Below are 21,606 nucleotides of genomic sequence, written 5' to 3'. Positions count from 1 at the left end.
TGCTACGCATGCGTCAAGGTCCATGTCGGTTGACAAAAATTATGGTCACCACTTTTTCGTTTTTCCTATGAGTTATAATTTCACCTCCCCCCCCCCCCCTTCATTACAGAACTCAATTCCCACAGAAATAACCTCGAGCTCAAATATAAACATCTTTAAAGCAAGTATCGATATGTCAAGCCGCATCTGTACACTAGAACAAGTGAGCTAGGTATAAAATGACAGGGAATCTACGGTACTTTGATGTATTCAATGAGTAATTCATTTATATAATAATAATAATAACTAGAAATAGCTCTTGCTAGTACTGCCCGCAAACAATTAGTTCCTTGATAATGATTGTTTTGAAAATGTAGGTCAAGATATTCGAAGAAGACACCATCTTGGGTTTTCACAATTCTATAAAAACAGCTGCTCTAGTTGATGCTAAACTATTCTTTTTATCAAGAATTTTTGGTGTTCAGTTTGTCTTTGATTTAAGTCCAACGCCCTTTTGAAAATCATGAAGTTTTTCGAGGGTTTGACATTTATTTTTCGATAATCACGACAATCATAACTTTTGCTCGTACGGTCTCGAGTTTTTGGGAGAAAAGTGTGGCATTCGACTGGTTTTGATTCCCAAAACTTCGAATCAAAACTTCCATCCATTGCGGAGAACAGAGCTGTGATGCAGCACCGTTTTCGTGCCAAAAAACCGAAGGCCTTTAACAGAGTCTTGGCAGAGCAACGCTCCGAAGATAATTCCCTTCCGCACAAAGAGGTGGCGGTTAACGATCTCCTCGACAAAGCCGATTGATTGACAATGAAGTTGATTGACAGTTGTCATGGCAGCAGAAAAGTGACAAAATCTGCTGAAAAAGTGCTGACAACATGAACTGAAGCTTCCATATGCTACTTATACGCGGGGCAGACTATAAGCCCTTCACTCGCGCGCTATCGCGCGCGAGTTGCGGGCAATAATAATATGATATAATGAGGGATAAGGAGACCATTGGCCTATTAAACCGTTTTTAAGCATATTCATAGTTGTACTTCTCCTTCCCGGAAAAATCGTCATATAATTTCTCAAACTCTATAACTGACTTCGCATTGACTATGGTTGCTGGCAAATTGTTCCATTCGTTTATTACTCAGTTTGAGAAATAGTTTATTTATTACTGTTATTACTGTTTATTTATTACTGTTACTGTTGTTAAATTCAGTTATATAATTAGTTAGTTTTAATTAGCTTTTCAGATACCAGAATAAAAAGAGTTTTTACCCTATAAATGTCTTCTTTAACACTCACAACAGCATAAAAACTCACAAGCAAAACCCCTAAGGATTATCGGCTAAGTATGCTGGTGCCCAGTTCCCGGCACTGCGGAGCGTTGAGAAAAATGGGGGTCTAAAAAAGTGGAGGGGGAATAAAACCGAATAAAAAGTGGCTTGAATGGTGATTCATTGGTAATTTTTTGCACTTTTGGGGAAAAGTGGGGGGCTGCAGCTCCCCCAGCCCCCTTCTCCGCGGTGCCTAAGTTAATAAGATTGACGATTTCGTGCATAAGTTTGGTCTTTGTCATGATATTTGGTTTATCATGATTGTTGCATAAGGATATTATCTGCACAATTTCAACCAATAAGCTGACAGGGATTGAGTTTAAAGTCTTGTTGGTGACTGCGAATGAGTTTCTGAGGTTGAATTTCTGTAGCACCTGTATGTTAAATCTATTCTTTAACGCAGAGGGAGATATGATTTAAAAAAGCGTCATTAATGAACAAAATATGTTGTCAAAATTTTCATAATGGATTGAAGAATGGTTTTCTTTATTGTTTTAAAAGATTTCCTTTTTTGGGTTAATGACAATCAAAATAAAATAGTGTAGCTGCTTAACAAAATTTGTTTGTTTGTAGGCGAGACATAATGAGCATCCAAGAAGCTACAAAAGCAAATTTAAAATACAGCTCTACTGCAAGGCTACATTACAAGTACCGCGAAGCAGGGGGGCTGGGGGAGCTTTAGCACTTTTTTAGATCCCCCACTTTTCTCAACGCTCCTCGGTGCCTGCATTAAGGCTAAAATTATGTTGTTATGTAGCGCAATACATTTGAAAAGTAGTTGCGATGTCCTTGCAATGTTTGCAGATAAAACTAAGCCCTTTCATAAATGCTAACTAGAGGAAAATCGCCTTGCTTTACTCATAAGATTGCAAAAAGTAACCGTGGACTTATTTTAAAGGTACCCTGTTCTAGCCAGGTTTTTAACTGTCTAGTATTTTGGACAGTCTTTGTCCATTCATAGTGAGTTTAAGATTAGGGTCCCTTAGAGCCACAAAGATTTCATACCATTTTAGGTAGTTTTGGTTTTTAGTATGCCAACAAGATTTTGAGTCAAAAGTTGTAACCTGAATGATTTATTTAGATGCAATATGGTGCTACGACAAATTTACTTATATATCAAATGAATATATATAAAATGACTAATAAAAATACTTCTCGAATGCCTAAAATAAGCCCCAAAGCAGAGTATATTTGGGATGAGTAGGCGGGACAAAAGGAGTGTCCGTGACCACGCTGTTTTTGACCATGCCCTTTTTCCCCGTAACAAGGTGATAATAGTACATGAAATATAATGCTTGGTCTTCTGTCTCAGATTTGCAATTACTTTACACCAAAATCAGCTCCTGACGATCTAGATAACGCACATAGCCCTCCCCCCTCAAGGACCAACTTTCTGAAAAAGTGGGGGGACTAGTCACCCCCAATCCCCTCCCATGGCTCCGCCACTGCAAGAATCTAGTGTTAGGTAACAAATTAAGCACTTTTAGCACATAAGATAATTTTCTACAAACAGCTTGTAAAAGGCAGTAAACAATCTAAGGAGCCATTAAAATTCAGTTCAACTAAATAGTTTTTCCTTTGATTCATTATGTTCTTATGTTTTTGATATTTTTAATTATTAGTTTAGTATTTTAGATTTTGCTGCCATTCCCTGCATCGGCAGTGGTGTAGTGCTATCAAAATAACAAGGGGAGGGGGCTCTTGCATAAATGTTGCGAAAAACAGTATCAAAAGTAGAAGTTTGCAAATTTTTGGCATTAACACAAGGGGGCTCAGCCTCAATATTATGCCCCCACTGTCAATGACGTTGTGCCGGCCCTTATTTTAGCCACTTATTTTAAGTTATTTCATAGTGATTTCTGATAACTGCAGCCTAGATGTTGTGTTTTCCTATTCGAGCCCCCCAAATCTATGATCTTGAAGCGCCTCTATATCATTGTCCCAGAATTTTAAGAACCAATACGAGGTTACACTTCCTTGTTGAAAGAGTACGGGCAGGGAAGATGACCTTCGAGCAAAAATTCATGTTTAGCGAACATCCTCATAGCAGATTCAATCCACTTCGAGGAGATTGGGTTCTTGTCTCACCACATCGAACCAAAAGACCATGGCAAGGAAAGACAGAGAAAACTCCTGAAACAGAGACACTGAAGTACGATCCAAAAAATCCCCTTGGACCGGGGAACACAAGGTCAAATGGAATTGTAAGGAAATTTCTCAAGGTTTTTTGAAAGGGTTCAACTAAACAATAGTTTTCTGTGGCTCAGTTTCTGATAATTTTAGTTTTAAGCTTAACCTGCTAAACTAACATTCACAACAAAACGCAAATTCATCTCCACAGAAAGGCAACTTTTCCTCTTTCAACATTGCTGTATCGTTATAGAGTCTGCATTTTGCAAATATTATGTAAAATCTGAAATTATGCTCTATCCTCTCCTTTCAAATCTAATAATCTGTCCTCTCCTTTAAAGCAAGCTTGATCTCTCCTTCCTCTCTTCCAAACCCTCTCTCCTTCCCTTGTCGGGGCTTTGCCAGACCCATAAGCCTTCCCCTAACATCCTCAACCAGAATGATGGTATCATGCGTGACATATTTCTTTATTCATATATAATTATTTTTTTCTTGAAGGTAAATCCAAATTATAAAGGAGTGTTTCTATTTACCAATGATTTTCCAGCCTTATTGGAGGACACACCAGAATCTGGTAAATACTATTTCCTTAAAATTTCATGAAGTAATCAGACTTAATTTTGGTTTGTCAAGGTTTACAAAAAGATATCTGAATATTAAATAATAAGCTAGTAATTTCTTGGAAAATGTCTTTTTTCTTCGTATTTTGTTATATTATATTTGAAAATTCAATATAATTTTTATGGTTTTTACAGATTTGCCATTGAGAAAACAATTTTATAGTTTCATGCATAAATTATGAAATAAAATTTGTCATCTTTCTTTCAAGGACATTCATCTCATCCTCTTTTGAAATGCAGAGCAGAAAGGGGAACATGGTAAGATATTTTTGGACTACCATTAGGGGCCAGTGGCAGCTTGCAGCGGTACTAGTGGCGACTCGCAGCGGTACTAGTGCTTTTTTATGGTACATAATTGAATTAATGACAAAAAGAAAAGAGCAGTTGAATACACCATATTTTGATTCTGACCCTCCTTATCTTAATTCTCATTGAAAGAATGGCATTGAATAAGCCCTTTATGTACACCACAGTACTAGACCTCATTCATCCAGTACTGCAGAAGTCTGTCTCATTGTCATTTGTGACTCAACATGACATAAAACCGTTTTGACAATCCAACAATGAAAAATCATTTGCAGTATTAGATTCCTCTTTCTAATGATAAAATGCTGCACGCCCATTTAGCCCCTGCAGCCAGAAATATAATATGACGTCAAACAAACAGTAGTATTGTATGAAAACTTATGAACCGCCCTTAAAAGACAATTTTCCCATATTATCTATAAAAACAAATGTTTCCCAGGGACCATGCCCCTGCACCACCCTTCCTCTAGCTGGTTCACTCTGCTAAAAGTTTTTTGCTTTGCTTGTACCATCTTATTTTCGTGCCAGCCACAAATGTTAGGGGCTTTTGCTAGTAACTAATTTTTGCTAGTAGTGTCAATAAAACTTGAATATCTGGCAGCCAGATTACCAGACTATGAATTTGTTATAAATTTTCACATAAAAACTTATGCTTTTGCTATATAAATAATCATCTTAACAAAAATTTTTAAAATTGGTCTGAAGCAATACAGTTTTAAAGAGAAATTCTTGTTGACCTTATCCTTTTCCACAAAGGTGTATTTTGTTTGTTTTTTCTTTTAGCAAAGTAATGTGTTTTCATCCACACTCAGATTTGTCACTACCTCTAATGAGTCAGGAAGAGATTGTATCAGTCATTGAGGCCTGGGCAAAGGAACAAAAGGAGCTGGGTGAAACGTATACTTGGGTTCAGGTAAGTTAGAAAGAGCCATAAAAACATACAGAACAAGCTATTAAATGCCTGCAAGTTGAATAAAGCTATTCTTGCAGCTCACTTTGGACAATATATCTGTTGAAAGGTTTCATCAAAAGTTTGGTTCCTGTACTGCAAATATTGACAAATAAGCAACATCCCCATATGTTGTGCTCCTATATTACCCCGGTGAAAAATCTTGCAGGATCCTACAGGATCCTGTGGGATCCTAGGAGGATCCTAGATTTTTAGGATCCTGGACAAGATCCTACCAAAAATCCTGCAAGATCCTGTGTGCATAGGATCTGATGCAAGATCCTACATAAGGATCCTGTAAGACAAACACAACTTAAGATCTTACACAGGATCCTACCAAAAATCTTACAGGATTTTAAAACAGGATCTTGAATGGGATTTTGCTAGGATCCAGAATGACATTGTAAGATCTTACAAGAACTAGATTAGGATCTTAAATTAGGATACTAGATTAGGAGATTAAGACAATTCCAAGATCCTATTGGATTGTGACATGGATCCTGTCAGGATCTTGAATATAAAGATAGGATCCTGTACAAAGTCAAACAGGATCCTGTTACATTCTGACCAGGATCCTTCCAGCATCTTCAATCCTAAATGTTTAGGATCCTATACAAGATCTTACATAAGGATCCTGTAGGAGATAAACAACTGAAGATCTTACACAGGATCCTACCAAAAATCTTACAGAATTCTAAAACAGGATCTTGAATAGGATCTTGCTAGGATCCATAGTGACATTGCAGGATCTTAAAAGAACTAGATTAGGATCTTACACATAACGATTCCAAGATCCTATTTGATTGTGACATGGATCCTGCCAGGATCTTGAATATAACGATAGGATCCTGTAGAATCTTAAAGAGGATCCTGTTACATTCTGACCAGGATCCTACCAACATCTTGAATCCTAAGCGGTGGTGTAGTGCTATCAAAATAACAAGGGGGGCTCTTGCACAAAAAGTTGCAAAAAACAATAGAAAAATATAAATTTGCCATGTTTTTGGCATTAACAAGGGGGCTCAGCCCCTAGCACTACACCCCTGATCCTAAGTGTATATCAATCGATTTCGTGGAATTTTGATGCAGCAAAGCGCAAGAAAAACAAAATATATGATCATATCAATCTCTGATGTATATAAATACCACACCCTTTAGTTTAGCTTTTTCAAATACATTTCAGAATTATTTCTTCATGTCACTTTCATGTATTGGCTTAAATCGATTTACTATTTTTAGGCATACTCTTTTTAAGTTGAATTAATTCCATTTTTAAAATGGAACTTATTACTTTATGTGGCCCCTTAGATGCTAGACATTGATTCTCTGTTGCAGTTTGCCCCCTCTTCCCAGAGGCGTCAGCATAGGGGGGTACGGTGGGGGTGTGGTATCCCAACAATTTGTTGGTCGGCACAGTAAGGATTTTTGCTGGGCACTCGCTCTGCAACCTTTTTGCAACATTTCTGTGTAGTTGAACTATCAAAGTATGGCACTAGAGTATAAACTTTGAAACAGAAAGGAATAAAAGCAGCATGCAAGAGTATTTATCTTTTGACCACACCCTTAAAGAATGAAACGCGCCCTTTTTTGTCGGCAAAAATCGCCTCTTCATCCCTCTAAACAATTTTCTTGGCTACACTCCTGCCTCTTCCCCAACTCTTGGGGGCCCTGGGCATGTTCAGGCTATCAATTTTCTTTTTAAGGTTCAAAAAGTTTGAAGTTTATCTAAAAGGCATAAAATTCGTCCGCCATAATTAAAGCATCAGTTTTATAACGGAGCAGCTTTCCATTTTAGCACTGCACAAAACCGTTTTGTCATTGCACAAATTGGTTATCATTGCACCCCAAATTAGATATGCTGTCGGGTAAATATGGTTATAGAAAACGATGTTGAACTGGAAAGAATATTTTTCAAATAACTTGTTTTCGATTTATTCAAAATCAGGGACTTTCAAGGGGTGATCGTGCTGTAACCGGTGTTCTGGTAGGTACGGGGATTCATAAACTGTGATAACCATCGCTAATGAAGTGAATTGTCGCATGCCTTTTTTACCAACCAATCAGAGGACACTTGGCAGTCCAGCGGGTCACATTTTGAACGAGACAATCTGTTGGTGGAAAACAGAAGAAAGACTTGCAAAATGCGACCCGCTGTAAAACGCGACCAGAGATGCAAAATGATGAACATCTGTCAGGCGCTTTTTCCAAAAAGTCAAGATTGAAAGCAAAAGAATCGAGAAGAATGGATCCAGCCCAGCAGGTAAATGAATATTCTTCTTTGGTACTGTGCTAGACCAGAGATTATTTTAAAAAAATTAGAGTCTGACCTAAAACTGCTGCTAGAACATGTAAAGGCCAAGAAGGCTAATTTCAGGAAACACTTTAAATGAGTAGATTTTGTGTGAACCTTGAAAATTGCACTTTAAAATTTCAAATTGCTCAAAAACTGTTTCAAACCGCCAACAGCCAATTTGCTACAAAGTTTAGAAATCTTTGTATCGTTTTAAATGTTCTTAGTGGGCCAAGTTTTTACATCACAAAAGCTAACATGCGCATTTTTCATAAGAAACTAAGCAAACTACCAGTTAAAATTTTCTTAACTTTATTAATGAATTTATTATTGAAAGTTTGCTTCAATACCAAGAACTAAAAAGCTACTTTATGGGAAAAAACACAAACAAACGCAACAGAATATCAAACGTAACAAACACCTAATCAGTTGTAAGGAGTTATATTCTTTCTATTATCTATGAAAATTTAACCACAAATAGGTTTCTTATCGACTAAAAGAACTAAATTTCGAGCAGCTTCTTAAAGTTGGGGGTGATGAATACTATTTTTTAATTTTTTGGCCATCTTTGGGCTCGTTCTTATGGAAAATCTGTAAAAAACTACTAAAAAAATGCTATTCAGAGAATCATTTTCTGGCGCCTCATTAGTTTCATGACGCACATCCAAGAGGCTTTCTCTTTTAAAATAAAGAGCTGGCACAAATCTTTCAACCCACTGCCAAAATTGGGGCTGTTCCAAATGCCGACAAGCTAAATTCCACTCAATTATCTAGATGACACCCCATTACTAGAAATCACATTGAATTCCAATTTTTTTTGTTTCTGTCAAACAATCGGTTGCAAGGAAATGGTTGCAGTCTTCTTGAAAGGCTTGATAGCGCAGACCCAGGTCATAAATACTTATAAGCAAATGCCACCATGCTACTTTTAATATGATCGTGCATTTCATAAATAATTCAGGCGCAGTGAGAGTCAAAATTCGTATTAGGAGGTTGTCGATAGACAATATTTCCTTAAAATCTCGACAGAGTAGCAAAATTTCGTACACATTTTCCGACAATGAGATGCTTCAGGGGGGCTGTAGCTTCCCTGACTTCAAGGAAAATGCTTTACACAAATGTCATAACGTTTTCAGCTTATTTCAAACAAATATTAGCTTTCTTCTATATGAAAAAAGCGTTTAGAACATCTACTTCATAAAAGACTGTAACTGAAAGTCTCAGTCCTCCAGGTTATGATAATTTTGTTGATAAAAAGGGGATTCTGACTTTTTTGTCTGTAAAAACGATTTTTTGTAGGTTACAAAAGAAAACAAACAAGTAATGTTCTGTGGAGATTTCAACCTTGGATTGTCAAGGTACGAAGATCTACCTCCTGGTCCCGGCAAGATATACAATTATAGCGATTTTAAAATATTTTCGGTTATGGCATGATTTGTCTTCAATCTACTATTTCCTTTGGCTAAAAGATTTTACGATTTTTTCAAGAAAGTCATATCTTTGGCCATAATACCAAGAGGTTGCGAAAAGCAACATTTGTTGATGTTAAGAATCAGTTGATGATGTTGATAAACTGAAATCGGTTCATAAAGCGTTCTACCATACTATGATTGAAGACAAAATAGTAGATTGAAGACAAATCATGCCATAACCGAAAATATTTTAAAATCGCTATAATTGTATATCTTGACGGGACCAGGTATAGCGGTACATTATTATATTCAAAATATATAGGATTATAGTAGGGATAATACTGTAATGAAGTTCATAAATGCAAATAAAAGTTTGTCTGCCATGTAAACATGCAAAAACAAGAGTTCAGTGGCCCCCTTTGGTCCGTTGCACCATCCTTTCTTGTACTTGATGGAAAGAGGGCATGGCTATGCAAAACAGTCACCCTTCTGCGAGATTTTCATCGTAAGACATTTCAAGACTTAATTTTACAATGTAAAATTAAAACCAATTTCAAATCCTTATGATTCATCTGGAACCTTCTATTTTTTGAAATTTTAAATCTTTTCTCATTCTAGGTGCTTTCAATGCAGTTTAAAGAGATTAAAATACAGCAAAGCAGAGTGAGGTTATAAACAGAACAATTAAACAGAAATGTCTTGACAAACTAGTAAATTAAGCATAGTTGATGAAGATGTAGTATACAAAGATTGTGACTTTATCAAATGTGAATCACATGAAACTTGATTTGCTCTCTACAGATCTACTTCTTGAACTCTTATTTGGTAGAAGGTCCTACAATATCCTTTATTAGGATCCTGAACAGATCATATACAGGATCCTGATTAGATCATATACAGGATCCTGATTAGATCATATACAGGATCCTGATAAGATCATATAAAGGATCATGAACAGATCATATACAGGATCCTGATTAGATCATATACAGGATCCTGATTAGATCATATACAGGATCCTGATAAGATCATATATAGGATCCTGAACAGATCATATACAGGATCCTGATAAGATCATATATAGGATCCTGAACAGATCATATACAGGATCCTGATTAGATCATATACAGGATCCTGATTAGATCCTATACAGGATCTTAAAAATATCCTGTCCAAGACCCGAATCATTTCCTACAGGATCTTGATGAGATCCTATTCAGGACCCTGCACATATCCTATATAGGATCCTATACAGGATCCTGCAAGATTTTTCACTAAGGTTCAAAAAATACATAGGATCCTATTAAGATCTTTTAAGGAATACTTTTATTCTTATCAGGATCTTGTAAGATCTTATTAAGATCCCATAGGATCCTATAAGATCCTATAGGATCTTGTACAGAATCTTGCACAAGATCCTGTAGGATCCTTTACCAATATCCTGTGAGGATCCTGCGAGGATCCTATACAGGATCCTGCAAGATTTTTCACCGGGGTAGAAGGTTTAGCCTGCAAGCAGCATGCATGTTTGAGTAACTGTTTTCCTCTCTTTGTTTCTGATTCTAAATTGTGTGAAATATAAGCAAAATAGTTGGGAGAATCAGTGCTATCAAGGTCAATTCCTGTGTCATTACCCAAGTGATTTAATTTACAGCTAAATCCCATTAAGTCATACTCTTAATAAGTTGAACTGGCCAAAGTTGTACTTTAAATATGTCAGACTTTTGCTAATGCAGGTAAGTTCCTTATCTCTCTTGAAGTTCCATGTTAATGAAATTCCATGTTATATCAATCATATTTTGTTTATAAATTGTCTTTTTTCAGATTTTTGAAAATAAAGGTGATATAATGGGATGCTCGAATCCACACCCTCATTGCCAGGTATTCATTGGATGCAGCAGCTTATTTGGAAAGCATTTCAATTTAAATTCATCATCAACAATGTTACTTGATGTTTGCTAGACAATGGTTATAAAACTAATAAACACTAACATGAAGTAAATTATGAAGTAAAATTGTATTGAATCGAATTTGAAGTAGATAGTGTGGAATTGAATAAGAATGGGATTCCAGAGCAACAAAGCAAATGCTTCCTGGTCTACAGAGTACATGTTATTCTTTGTTCATGTTTCATTTTGAAATTTGAGGAATTGTACTTGAAAGTGCATGTTGCATTGTTACAGAAGCCATCATACTGATTCCATTCACAATGGCATATCATGATTGAGAAGAATTGTCTCATTACCTCTTGCTGTAGCTAAGGAACACATTCTACATCTTTTTTGCAAAATTATTCCTCTGATGACAATTATTACTTCCTTTTAGATCTGGGCTAGTTCATCATTACCAAATGAAGCCAGGCTTGAGGTGAGTACAAAGGCACCTTGTACTAATGTTAGGGTTACAGCAACCCCAAAAGCCCCCTCCAGTCTTAGGTGCCCCAAATAGGTCCCTAAAAGGACAAATTTTTACAGCTAAAGGGCTCTCGAGCTTTTTTTGCCAATGGCCATGCCCTTTTTGGGTTCAATAATGGTTGTGATTCTACAATTGATGGGCTATAGAATATGGAGATAGAGGCCTGCAAGACAGAGATGGCACCAGAAATCTTCCGACAGAGGGGTTGGAGCTTCCGACAGGGGGGATAAAATGACTAAAATAAGCAGTTTTCGTACGTTATTTTGTCAAATTTGCTCCGACAATAACCTAAAATTTCCTCCGATGGGGGGGCTAGATGCTTCCAATGAAGGGGCTGTAGCCCCCCTTAGCCCTCCCCTGGCACCACCACTGCTGCAAGGCCTTGACTTTAAACTAAAAATGATACATTGGCTATTTGCTTCATCTCGAGTGTATTCATAACACATTTAATTGAATTTGCACATTTAGAGGTATGTCATGATGTTTTTCCAACTCTAAAAATAGATTTTGTGACATCGTCACTTAAAAAGTCTTTATCTAGCTATCCTCAAAACCAACTTTGCATAGGTAGTTTCATTAATCATTTTTTATTCTTTTTAGGATGAGATGCAGAGAAAATATCTTGACACGCACAAGAAACCACTGTTGATGGATTATTTTGAACTGGAACAAAAGGAGAAGGTCAGTTCTTATAGATATATGTTCAGTCTATTTTGAAGCTTACAATAATAATGGTTCCAAATCTGAATAGCCTTTTCTACTGTCATTAATTTTTTTCTCAAATTTTTAAGAGGAAATAATATTCAAACTGTGCACTGTGTGACCAATATTTTCGTTTCTTATTCTGTCGTTCTATTCTCCGAAGATGAAAAGCTTTAGTATATCGTACTATGTATGTTTGGTTTTCTTAAAGCTATTTTATTTTATGATAAGTAAATATGAACTAGGCCATTTTGTTTTAGGAAAGAATTGTCGTCGAAAATGCTTCATGGCTTGCTGTTGTTCCATATTGGTAAGTAAAACTAGGTGATTTATTGTTTGGACTAATAAATGTTGCCAGATGGCTTTTTATTAATCTAAAATTTTAAGTTTTCTGGTTTTTCCTTTCAAAATTAGCGCCTTCGTTGTATTAGTTGAATTCTTTCGAGAACTACCTGTCCATTTTACTAATACATCAGTTTGGGTGGCAGCTTTCGAAGTTTGGCAAAGGGAGTTTGTGGAAAAGGATTTGCAAAGCGAACATTGCCAGTGAAAATACTTAAAAACATTCTTGATCTGAGAAAATTCACAGAGACATGTTGTATTTTTTTCGCAATACCAGGATTCTACATCCAGAAAATAGGTACAATGTATCGAGGTCAAAAAGGAAAAAAATTATTTTTCAAAACCATACATTGCTCGGTATTTCTTTCCTTGTTTATTGCCGGCCACACAAATTTATCTGAAAATTTTTTTGCGGTACAGAATATGAAAAAAGCTTTGAAAAAAGCAAACATTTTACATTATACTAGAAGCTTTTCGTCTGACACTCCTCAGAGCATAAAACATCAGAATCAGGGTCCGAAAGAACACGATGAAAAATATATACCCAGTTGTGGATCGAAATAGGCTAATCAGAAAAACGCAAGCACAAGACCGGTATAGTTGACCAATCAGTGCCGCGAGCCTAAAGAAAAATTACCAGAAAAATTCATAATTTAGAAAGGAAAATATAAATTATGTAAAAAATGTGTGTGTAAATTTTTCTAGAGGAACCTTACCTTTCCTGATTTAGTTTCTTTTACCTCTCTCCCTTTTTTGTGTATATATTTAGTTTTGATTGAAAATTGGAAATGTCACTCATAATGGAGACTAGATGACCTTGCGTCCTTCACTATTGTGAGTGACATGTATTTGAGTAGCTTTGTTGTAGTTTAAAATTTTAAATTATAAAAAAAAGAAAGAAAACTGACTTCCTGATCTCCTACGTCGTTTTATAGAAAACTAACTCTGTTCCCATAGGGAGTGTGTGATTCCCGTTTTTTGCTAAAGAGACAAAACGTTTTGTAAAGTTTTGTTCATAAAGTCTAAATACCTAAGCAACGTTTTATTGATTTTTCTCACTTTTATTGCCACCTTGAATTTAGGGCAACATGGCCTTATGAAATTTTATTACTACCAAAAGAAAAGACTCTTCGACTCGCCGACCTTTCTGAACACCAGAAGCAAGGTTTTCTACTATTTCTGCTATGATTCTTTTGAATGTTCATTCTCTTTAAGATAATGATTCTAGCATTGCAATATATCATACTTGTTTGTGTATAATGCTTCGTTGTGTCCGGTTTTTCATGACTTGGTAGATAAAACAAGAATTGTTTCTTTTTCGATGGAACATGGAGCTTATGTTCAAACAAAACTCTGTGCACTGGTTGATAATGTCTAGAATCTATATTTTTCCACGTGGTAGAAAATTTAAAGGAAAGCAAGCGATATTGATTTCTCATTGAATGAGAAGCACTGTCGTGCACTTTAATTGATCACCATTTAAGAGCTTAATTGTAACCAAGTTATTTTCCTGTAACAGAATTGTTCTATGTTCATTTTGTTAATTTGTAAATTTAAGTGTATGTAGTCTATTTTTTGATTGAAGAAACATATTTCCATTCTTTTTTAGCAATTTATTCTCGTTGTTAGAACATTAAATTTTCTCAAAAAATTTACAACAGTGCAATGTTTACATTTGTGGTATTGCAGAAACTCTGGAAGGCAAGCGTGCTTGCAGTCTCTCATTTTCTGCATTTTAGGTGTTTCTTTAGAACTCATTGTTGCATTTGATATCTTACTTGCTTCTTACTTCTTTAGAACCGTCTCATCCAAACTACACTTCACAAAAAACTTGCATAAACGTCACTATCTGTCAGGTGTAAATGTTTTCATTGTACTTGTTCTCTTGCTAGCCCGAATTCGTTGTTTAACTAATTGCAAATCCCTTTATGCAGTTCTGAATTTTTCATAGATTTGGCGAGGATTATGAAACAGTTGTTGATTAAATATGATAATTTATTCAACACCTCGTTCCCATATTCTATGGGTTGGCATGGTAAGTAATCTACTGTTTTCTTTCCATGATGGTAGCTACCTGCGTTGTCGGTCAAAAAATCAGCTTCTCACAGACAATATTTACACATCTTAAGATAATAGAACCTTGACGGAAGTAAACAAAGACATTCTACTCTCATAACAAAAACTTTCGATATCGCAAAATTCTGCTCTATGAGAAATATGTTTAGGGGTTGCTGTGCATTAGAATGCCCCTTGTTTTTTTCTAAATCTAAGATGTTTCCAGCTATGGTTTGATTTTGATGATATATATCGTAAATGCCCCTGTTTTGAAATGTTCATCTTCAAAGTACTGCTGATGTTGAAAGATAACTTTTGAATGAAGCCTCTACTTCAAACTTGAAACTGTTGATTTTATGCAGGTGTAATAATGTCTGATGGCATTGTAGCCTGCGTGGAGAGAAATCTTAGACTTTGTACGCAGGAAGATGCTTATTTAAAAGGGTTAGCAAATTTCTGAAATGATCAAGATTTCTGTATATCAATTAAGGCCATTAAAACTCTTAAGAAAATAATCCCAACTATATCTTTGATCAAACGTTTAATTCCTTTTTCTACCAAAGAGGTAGAAGAATCATTTTACGTTCATGATGGTCTATGGGAATAATTTAGGTTGTTTTGTTGATAATTAACATTTGCGTGGCTGTTACCTTTAATTAAACCATACCTATTACTTATCTGAGGAGAAAAAACATTTAAAGAATGATCCACCTTATTTTAAGATGTTGTTAGAATTGTAACACCCTGATATTTATATGTGAAAACGATTGCTTCATGTAATACTTTTTGGTTCAAAGGTGCACCTACAGGGCCAGAATTTAAAGACAAAGATTGCAGGTAGGTGGTCGAGGCAATATTCTTGTTTATCAAAACCTCAACCGAAAACAGTGGAGGTTCTTTTCTCTACTTTTTTTGGTTTTTCCCTCCATTAGACTTATGACCCATCACCACCCTTCTTATTATAAACCAAACATTTTCGTTTGCGTGATGAATTCCATTATCCACGCTGGCTTAACTTTTTCGATGGTGTTTTTTGATTTTTTGATTTTCAAATTATTTAAAGAGGTTAGCCCTTCAGCGAATGCTGGTTGACAATTGGTAATGTACATTTTGTTTTGGTTTTGAAAACCTGCAGGGACGATACCTGCTTAATTTTAAACTGGAAGGGCATTCTTCTCCTGTGCACTTCTAAAAGAAAAGCATTTTTGTCCATTTTTTATATTTTCTTAGGAAGTTGTAGCTTCCAAACAGCACATCGGATTCTTTTATCCCTTCTAAGGCAAAATTAGTTTGGAATTTGTACATGTTAAACTGCGTGGGACTGTTTAACTTTGAAGAAAGCATGCCTAGTTTTTAGAGGACAAGAAAATAAAAAAAATTGGTTCCTGAAGCAGTCCTGAGGTTTTGGTGGAGTGTAAGCCATCCCACAGAGTTTCAGTTAAAGTTTTTAGTCTAAAGAACTCCATTTGATATCTTACTTTTTAACAAACGTCAGTGCCCAGATTTATCAGTTGTGTTCAACTGCATCGTCTCTTATACTGTCTCCACAACAATCTTAGTCTTGTCTCCTCTACGCAATGGATTCGAAAGAATGATTTGGCCTAAGTTATAAAATTGAATTTGTTTATCGTTACTGTTATTGATTGTGTACCATGCTTGGAAATGGTCAAGGCTTGGAAACAATCATTTTGATGTCTTATAAAATCATTCATCAGAAATTGCCATTCTCAAATCAACGTTTTGAGTCGTGAGAATTTTGTCGTTCGGAAATGCAGTTTTGCATCTGCAGCTTCTGTTTGACTGTTCTTTCCGACATAGTAGTCAGGACTTCTTGCGTAACATACATCGCAATATTCAAATAGAGTCGGTGCTGAATTCAATAACTGAGTACCTTTTGTGTGATTTACATTAAAAATTCACTTGATAGGCACACCAGGCAAGATCCTACATAAGTCACAGAACAGCTTTGAAGCATAGAGGAAATATCTGCGTGTTTCGACAGCGTTCTGTGCATATTATGTATAAAGCGTTTATTCTTTATTCCTTGTGATGAAAGAGTTCGTTTTAGCAAAAATTAGATTCTAAGCAATTGGATTTTAAGATTTTTTGAACAGATTTTTGGCGGTACAGAACTTGAAAATGGCTTTGAAAAAAGCAAACATTTTACAATATAAAGCTTTTAGCCAATATGTTGTGAAATGTTTGCTTTTTCAAAGCCATTTTTAAGATTTTTTGGTAAATCAATGACTTTGCTGTAGGCAATTTCTAGCAAACTTGACGTGTGGCACCATTTTGAATTTGGTGAATGCATTTTGATTATTTCTCATCATTCTGCTGTTCAATGATGTGAAATTTTTAATTTCTAACAAAAAAGTATCTATCTTGTTAACAAAAAAAGCCTTAATATTTGAAATTTCAAATAACCGAAATAGTCTGATTGCATGAGAAATCTGATTTTGTATTTAGGACGAGCAACTTTACAATAGATAAATATTCTATCTTGCGTGTCGTACAATTTTAAAACTTGAAATTAAGGTAAAATTGTACGAGGAAACTTAAAATTTTGTTGGAAACGACAATTCACTTGATAACGTACTATACCTGAAACGTCTTTGTTGATAAAATTGCCAATATTTGAAAATCTAAAATTAGCCTTACATTATGTTCTGAATATCATGTTACCAAACATCAAGCATCATGTTATTCTCTATTTTTTCCAGCCATTGGCAGCTTCATGCTCACTATTATCCACCATTGTTAAGATCAGCAACGGTATTCACTTTTTTAAAAATTATGTCTTTTGAAATGATAGAGTAACAACAGCAATTATTTTTGTAGATACTTTGAAATTATGAGTTTTGTTACGATTTATTTCAAGTATTTGTCTATCTTATTATTTACTTTCTGTTGGAAATAGGGGGAAATTAAGAATGAATAAAGAAACAAACACTAAAAACCTGCATAAAAATGCCAGGGCTTTTCTTTCCCAAATGATTTATTTGAGGTTTACGAGTTTTAAGAATTGAGATTCGAAATAAATACAGGTATTTTTTGTGTATATGAAGAGTAACTTAAGAAGACTTATGCCCTTTTTTGCTTTTTGTTATTGCACTGTATTGGAAGTGTTTCCTTTATCGAAAATGAACTTTGCGTCACAGACATCAGCAGTTATTCCGTTAAATATGTTATCTATAATTTTTTTAATCTCCTCTATCCTTGATTCTACTCAAAGCTGTCCCAAACTGTTGTGCAAAAGGATGGTTTCCTGGCTCCTTCTGGCACACTTTATTTGCCTAAAAGTTTGAAAAACTGACGAGGAAACCATAGCTGGCAAAAAATCCTGGTTTTTTAATCAAAACGTTTTCGAAGAGAACGGCCCTGATTCTACAAAATTTAATTCCCTTGCAGCTCTTATATACTTAAATAGATTTTAAATATATTTTATATATTTTATAGAAAAATAAATTTTAAAAATGGAATAGTTGTGATAAATTAGGCTTTTTAATAATAATCAAGGACTTTTAACGTAATATTTTTTCATAGTTATAAAATTGTAAGTTAGGTTTTTAACATTTCTTTTCTTTTCTTTTAAGCAGGACAGGCATTGAAATCAGCAATATATTTGTTGAAGCTTTTATTCTGTTAAAATATTCGTATTATTATTATTATTATTATTATTATTATTTATGGTAGGTAAAAAAATTTATGGTTGGATACGAAATGCTAGCTCAAGCCCAAAGAGATATCACTGCAGAACAGGCAAGTAATGATTTGCAAAACTTTTAATCTGAAAATTATTGTTACAGACAAATTCAGAACGAAAATCTTCAAGGGGTTTCAAACATTTTATAGGATGTTCTGCTTTTTAACGATTTTGAAGGATAATTCTGGTTTTTGTAACTTATCATCTGATTCACTTGATATGTATCAGGGCGTTGGAATCTGGCTAAAAAGTTATTAGATCCATATGCTTGCATCGAAATTATGGTCGTAAAATACGGCTTGCAACCCTTGCTTACGTCCAGATGTAAAATACGTTCAGATGTAAAATAGAGTGATTCAGATGGTTATTTTGACACATTTCAGCATATAGAAAAAATTTGGCACATGTTCCAATTTCCGATGATGTGGTTTTTGCTAATTGCGCAAAATTGCATGATGTTTCGATGTCATATTTACGTTTTATGATGTTTTGCTTTCCATGTTCAATTCAAATCTTCCTTGAAAAGGCAGACCTTTAGTCAAAGATTGGTGTTTCGTTTCATAAATAAAACATTTTGAGGCCATGTTCTGAAAAAAATTTCGCTCGACTTTGAACATTATAATCAGTGGACATTTTTTCGCAATCTGAATAAGTGATAACAGGAATAAACCGATCATTTTAGGCTGCGAAGACACTTCGGGACCTTCCAGAAGTTCATTATAAGGTATGTTACTTTTTTAATTTTCATTTTGAGTTGTGACTTCAAGGATAAGGAAATCTCGTTTTTTGCCACCCACCATAAGCTCGTTTTGTGATCTTCCTGAAACATGCTGTGATGACATGATTAACGACTGTAGCAGTGTCCAAAAGCGACTCTCGTTGGTTCTACAGTGGGCTATTTGAAACTGAATAGCTTATACAAACTACAAATGGGTTTAGCATTAATATCCCATGCTTGACCATTTCATTATCATTTCATTTTAAAATCCTTATACACGAATTCCCTATCAGCTATAATATAAATACACTACTTCTACTACAAATTAATTATTTGATATAAAATTAAGATGTTGCTGTTCTACCTAGGGATTGTGTTTTGTCTTAGGAATTTATAAACTTTGTAGGAATCCCTTGAAGTTTCTTTTAAACATGGAAATTGTGGGGCTCATTCTGATGTTTCTTGGAATCTCATTCCATGTTTCTTGGAATCTCGTTCCATTCCATTTTTTGGCCCCAAGATGAAAGAAACTTTCCTATGAGAGTCTATCGATTTTACGGCAAGAAAGCAATTTGTATCTCCAAGGAAGATAATTTCATTGCCCTCCTTGTCAAGAAAAGTAAGAGCTGTTTACTCTCAAAGAAATCATCATAGTCACTGTGTGGTCTGTACCTGCCAACGACAAGAAATGGCTCACAACATGTCCAAAATTATCTTTTTTTTCGAGTCATAAATCAACTGTCCTCAACATGAATCAAATTGCGTTCTTTGATTAATAAATAATTAAATAAGCAATTAAAACCTTTTTCAACTATCAGCTGCATCGAAATCCCAACTGGATACCATCGTAAGCTGATGACAAACCGAGCAGCATCTGTCATTTCAAAAGAATCCCAAAAGAGCCGAGATTGCAGATCTTGGGACCTAGATGATTGCGATCTAGTTTACATGCATTAAAATACATACAATTTAGCTAAGGTGTTCTCTTAAGTTCAGCTGCAATTAATTACCAATGGCTTAGTCCACAGAACGAAATTCCAACCCTCTCCCTTCGTCACTGCTCAAGGCCGATTTAAATCCCTTAGCAATCTGACAACTTTATTTGAAAGCGAAATCAGGACCAGTTCTTCTGACAATAAATGCAAATGTATGTAGCTTTAAATGATTGCGGCCTAAAGCGGCCAAGCCTCTGAATCGCTAGATTAGACCAATCCAACTTCGAAGTTGAAACAGTTTGCAATAGTGTTATGTTTCGAGTCAGCTTTAGATCAGATGTGTATTGCCTGTCAGTATTCTTTTCGTCTCATTTTTTACAGCTGAAAAAGTGATGAAGTTAGTCCAGACAAAAGTTGGGCAGAAAGAAAAAATCAGCAATCGGTATGAACAATCATCAACAAATTTTCATAAAAATGAACGTAATTTTCATTGAAGTAATGTATAACATTTATTTGACATTGAATTTTGAATTAATTTTTTGTTCAGACTTGTTCAAGAAATGGTCAATTAATTGATATAATTTGATAATTTTTCTTTGTTCACTTTTCCTGCAACTTAATGTTTTGTTTGCCTATTTAAAGCTATTTTTATACACTAATATCATCGCTAAACTTTCAATTTTCTGGAGAGTGTTTGATGAGAATTACATATAATTTGTTCCTTTTTCCACACCATCATATGAAAAGATTGTGAATAGAGGATTCGAACTCCAATTTAATTTTCTTAGAGGCTTCAGGTTTTCTCAGATGTTTTCAATGTTTGCAAATTTTACTTTGAAATGAAAGAAACCAACAAAACACAAGTTAATGTAGCAAATAAGAAACACCGCAATACGACGAGTATGAAATACAATAAATACACGTAAATTAGTGAAGGCTAATATTTCGCCCCGGCATACGGAGCTTCATCAGAGCAAAAGTAAACGGACTAAAAATGTACACATTTGAAAGAGGCGATGGTGGTGTCGGATTGGCTGATGTGGAATGGTGTGAATGCAGCGCAGTGGAAGAGGAGGGAAGGGTGGCGAATGTGAGAGGGTGGGTGATGTTTGTGTAATATGAAATAATGATAATGTTGCTGTTAGGTTAACGGTCAAGTGGTTCTGTTCATGCCGTTCGGTGTGAGAGTGTTTGCCAGGCCAATGAGGTATTGCTCTTTGGCTCGTCGAACAATCTCTCGTTTGTCGTTGAGTTTCAGTAATGGTGTTACAGTAAGGTCATTGATGGTATGTTCTGGGCTGCAGAAATGTTCTGCAAAACCAGACTCATCTACTTTTTTGTTGACTATGTCTGTCTGTGTTCGTTAAATCTGGCTCTCAGTCGTCTGCTTGTTTGTCCGATGTTAAGTTGGTACGTGCAACAAATGTCCTAGCAGTATTGTTGTAAATAAACTAAAATCAACAATAGAAAAGATCTATTCAACTGCGAAGTGCTGATTTTATTAGGAATTTATAAACTAGGGAGAAAAAGCCATTTTTAATTTCATTTTGGAAAATATTTGCTTCCAATTCAGAAAACGTTCTGTTTCTTGTTAAACTGGTAATTTTTTTTATTCTTCTACCATTTATCCTTCACAATATTTTTATGAAAGAAAAGCTATTTGCAATATTGATAAAATCTTTAGTCAACAGAGTTCGATCGAGATTTTA

At 35.1% G+C, this 21,606-nt stretch overlaps 1 protein-coding gene across 1 annotated transcript; it reads left to right on the top strand.

The window, feature by feature from the left end:
* Positions 1–3,275: 3,275 nt before the first annotated feature.
* LOC135687260 (galactose-1-phosphate uridylyltransferase) lies at positions 3,276–20,486 on the top strand. Its single transcript, XM_065203776.2, has 15 exons — positions 3,276–3,524; positions 3,949–4,024; positions 4,280–4,328; positions 5,160–5,289; positions 10,852–10,908; positions 11,353–11,394; positions 12,043–12,123; positions 12,405–12,454; positions 13,569–13,651; positions 14,438–14,521; positions 15,339–15,378; positions 17,262–17,313; positions 18,235–18,300; positions 18,927–18,968; positions 20,279–20,486. The coding sequence occupies exons 1-15, from the start codon at positions 3,324–3,326 to the stop codon at positions 20,288–20,290; spliced, it is 1,065 nt and encodes a 354-aa protein (XP_065059848.2). The 5' UTR covers positions 3,276–3,323; the 3' UTR covers positions 20,291–20,486.
* Positions 20,487–21,606: the final 1,120 nt, after the last annotated feature.

This window comes from Rhopilema esculentum, chromosome 20 (assembly GCF_057945365.1).
Source record: "Rhopilema esculentum isolate cy_ngs chromosome 20, ASM5794536v1, whole genome shotgun sequence".
In the NCBI taxonomy this organism is placed as follows: domain Eukaryota; kingdom Metazoa; phylum Cnidaria; class Scyphozoa; order Rhizostomeae; family Rhizostomatidae; genus Rhopilema; species Rhopilema esculentum.
Note: the sequence above shows the minus strand (reverse complement) of the source record. Positions and strands in the feature narration are given on the sequence as shown.

Excerpts from the sequence above, each read along its gene's own strand:
- LOC135687260 (XM_065203776.2), top strand. The coding sequence starts at position 3,324 with ATGACCTTCGAGCAAAAATTCATGTTTAGCGAACATCCTCATAGCAGA. Across the intron at positions 4,329-5,159 it reads AGAGCAGAAAGGGGAACATG|CAAAGTAATGTGTTTTCATC; the intron begins GTAAGATATTTT and ends TTTTTCTTTTAG. Across the intron at positions 15,379-17,261 it reads TTTAAAGACAAAGATTGCAG|CCATTGGCAGCTTCATGCTC; the intron begins GTAGGTGGTCGA and ends TATTTTTTCCAG.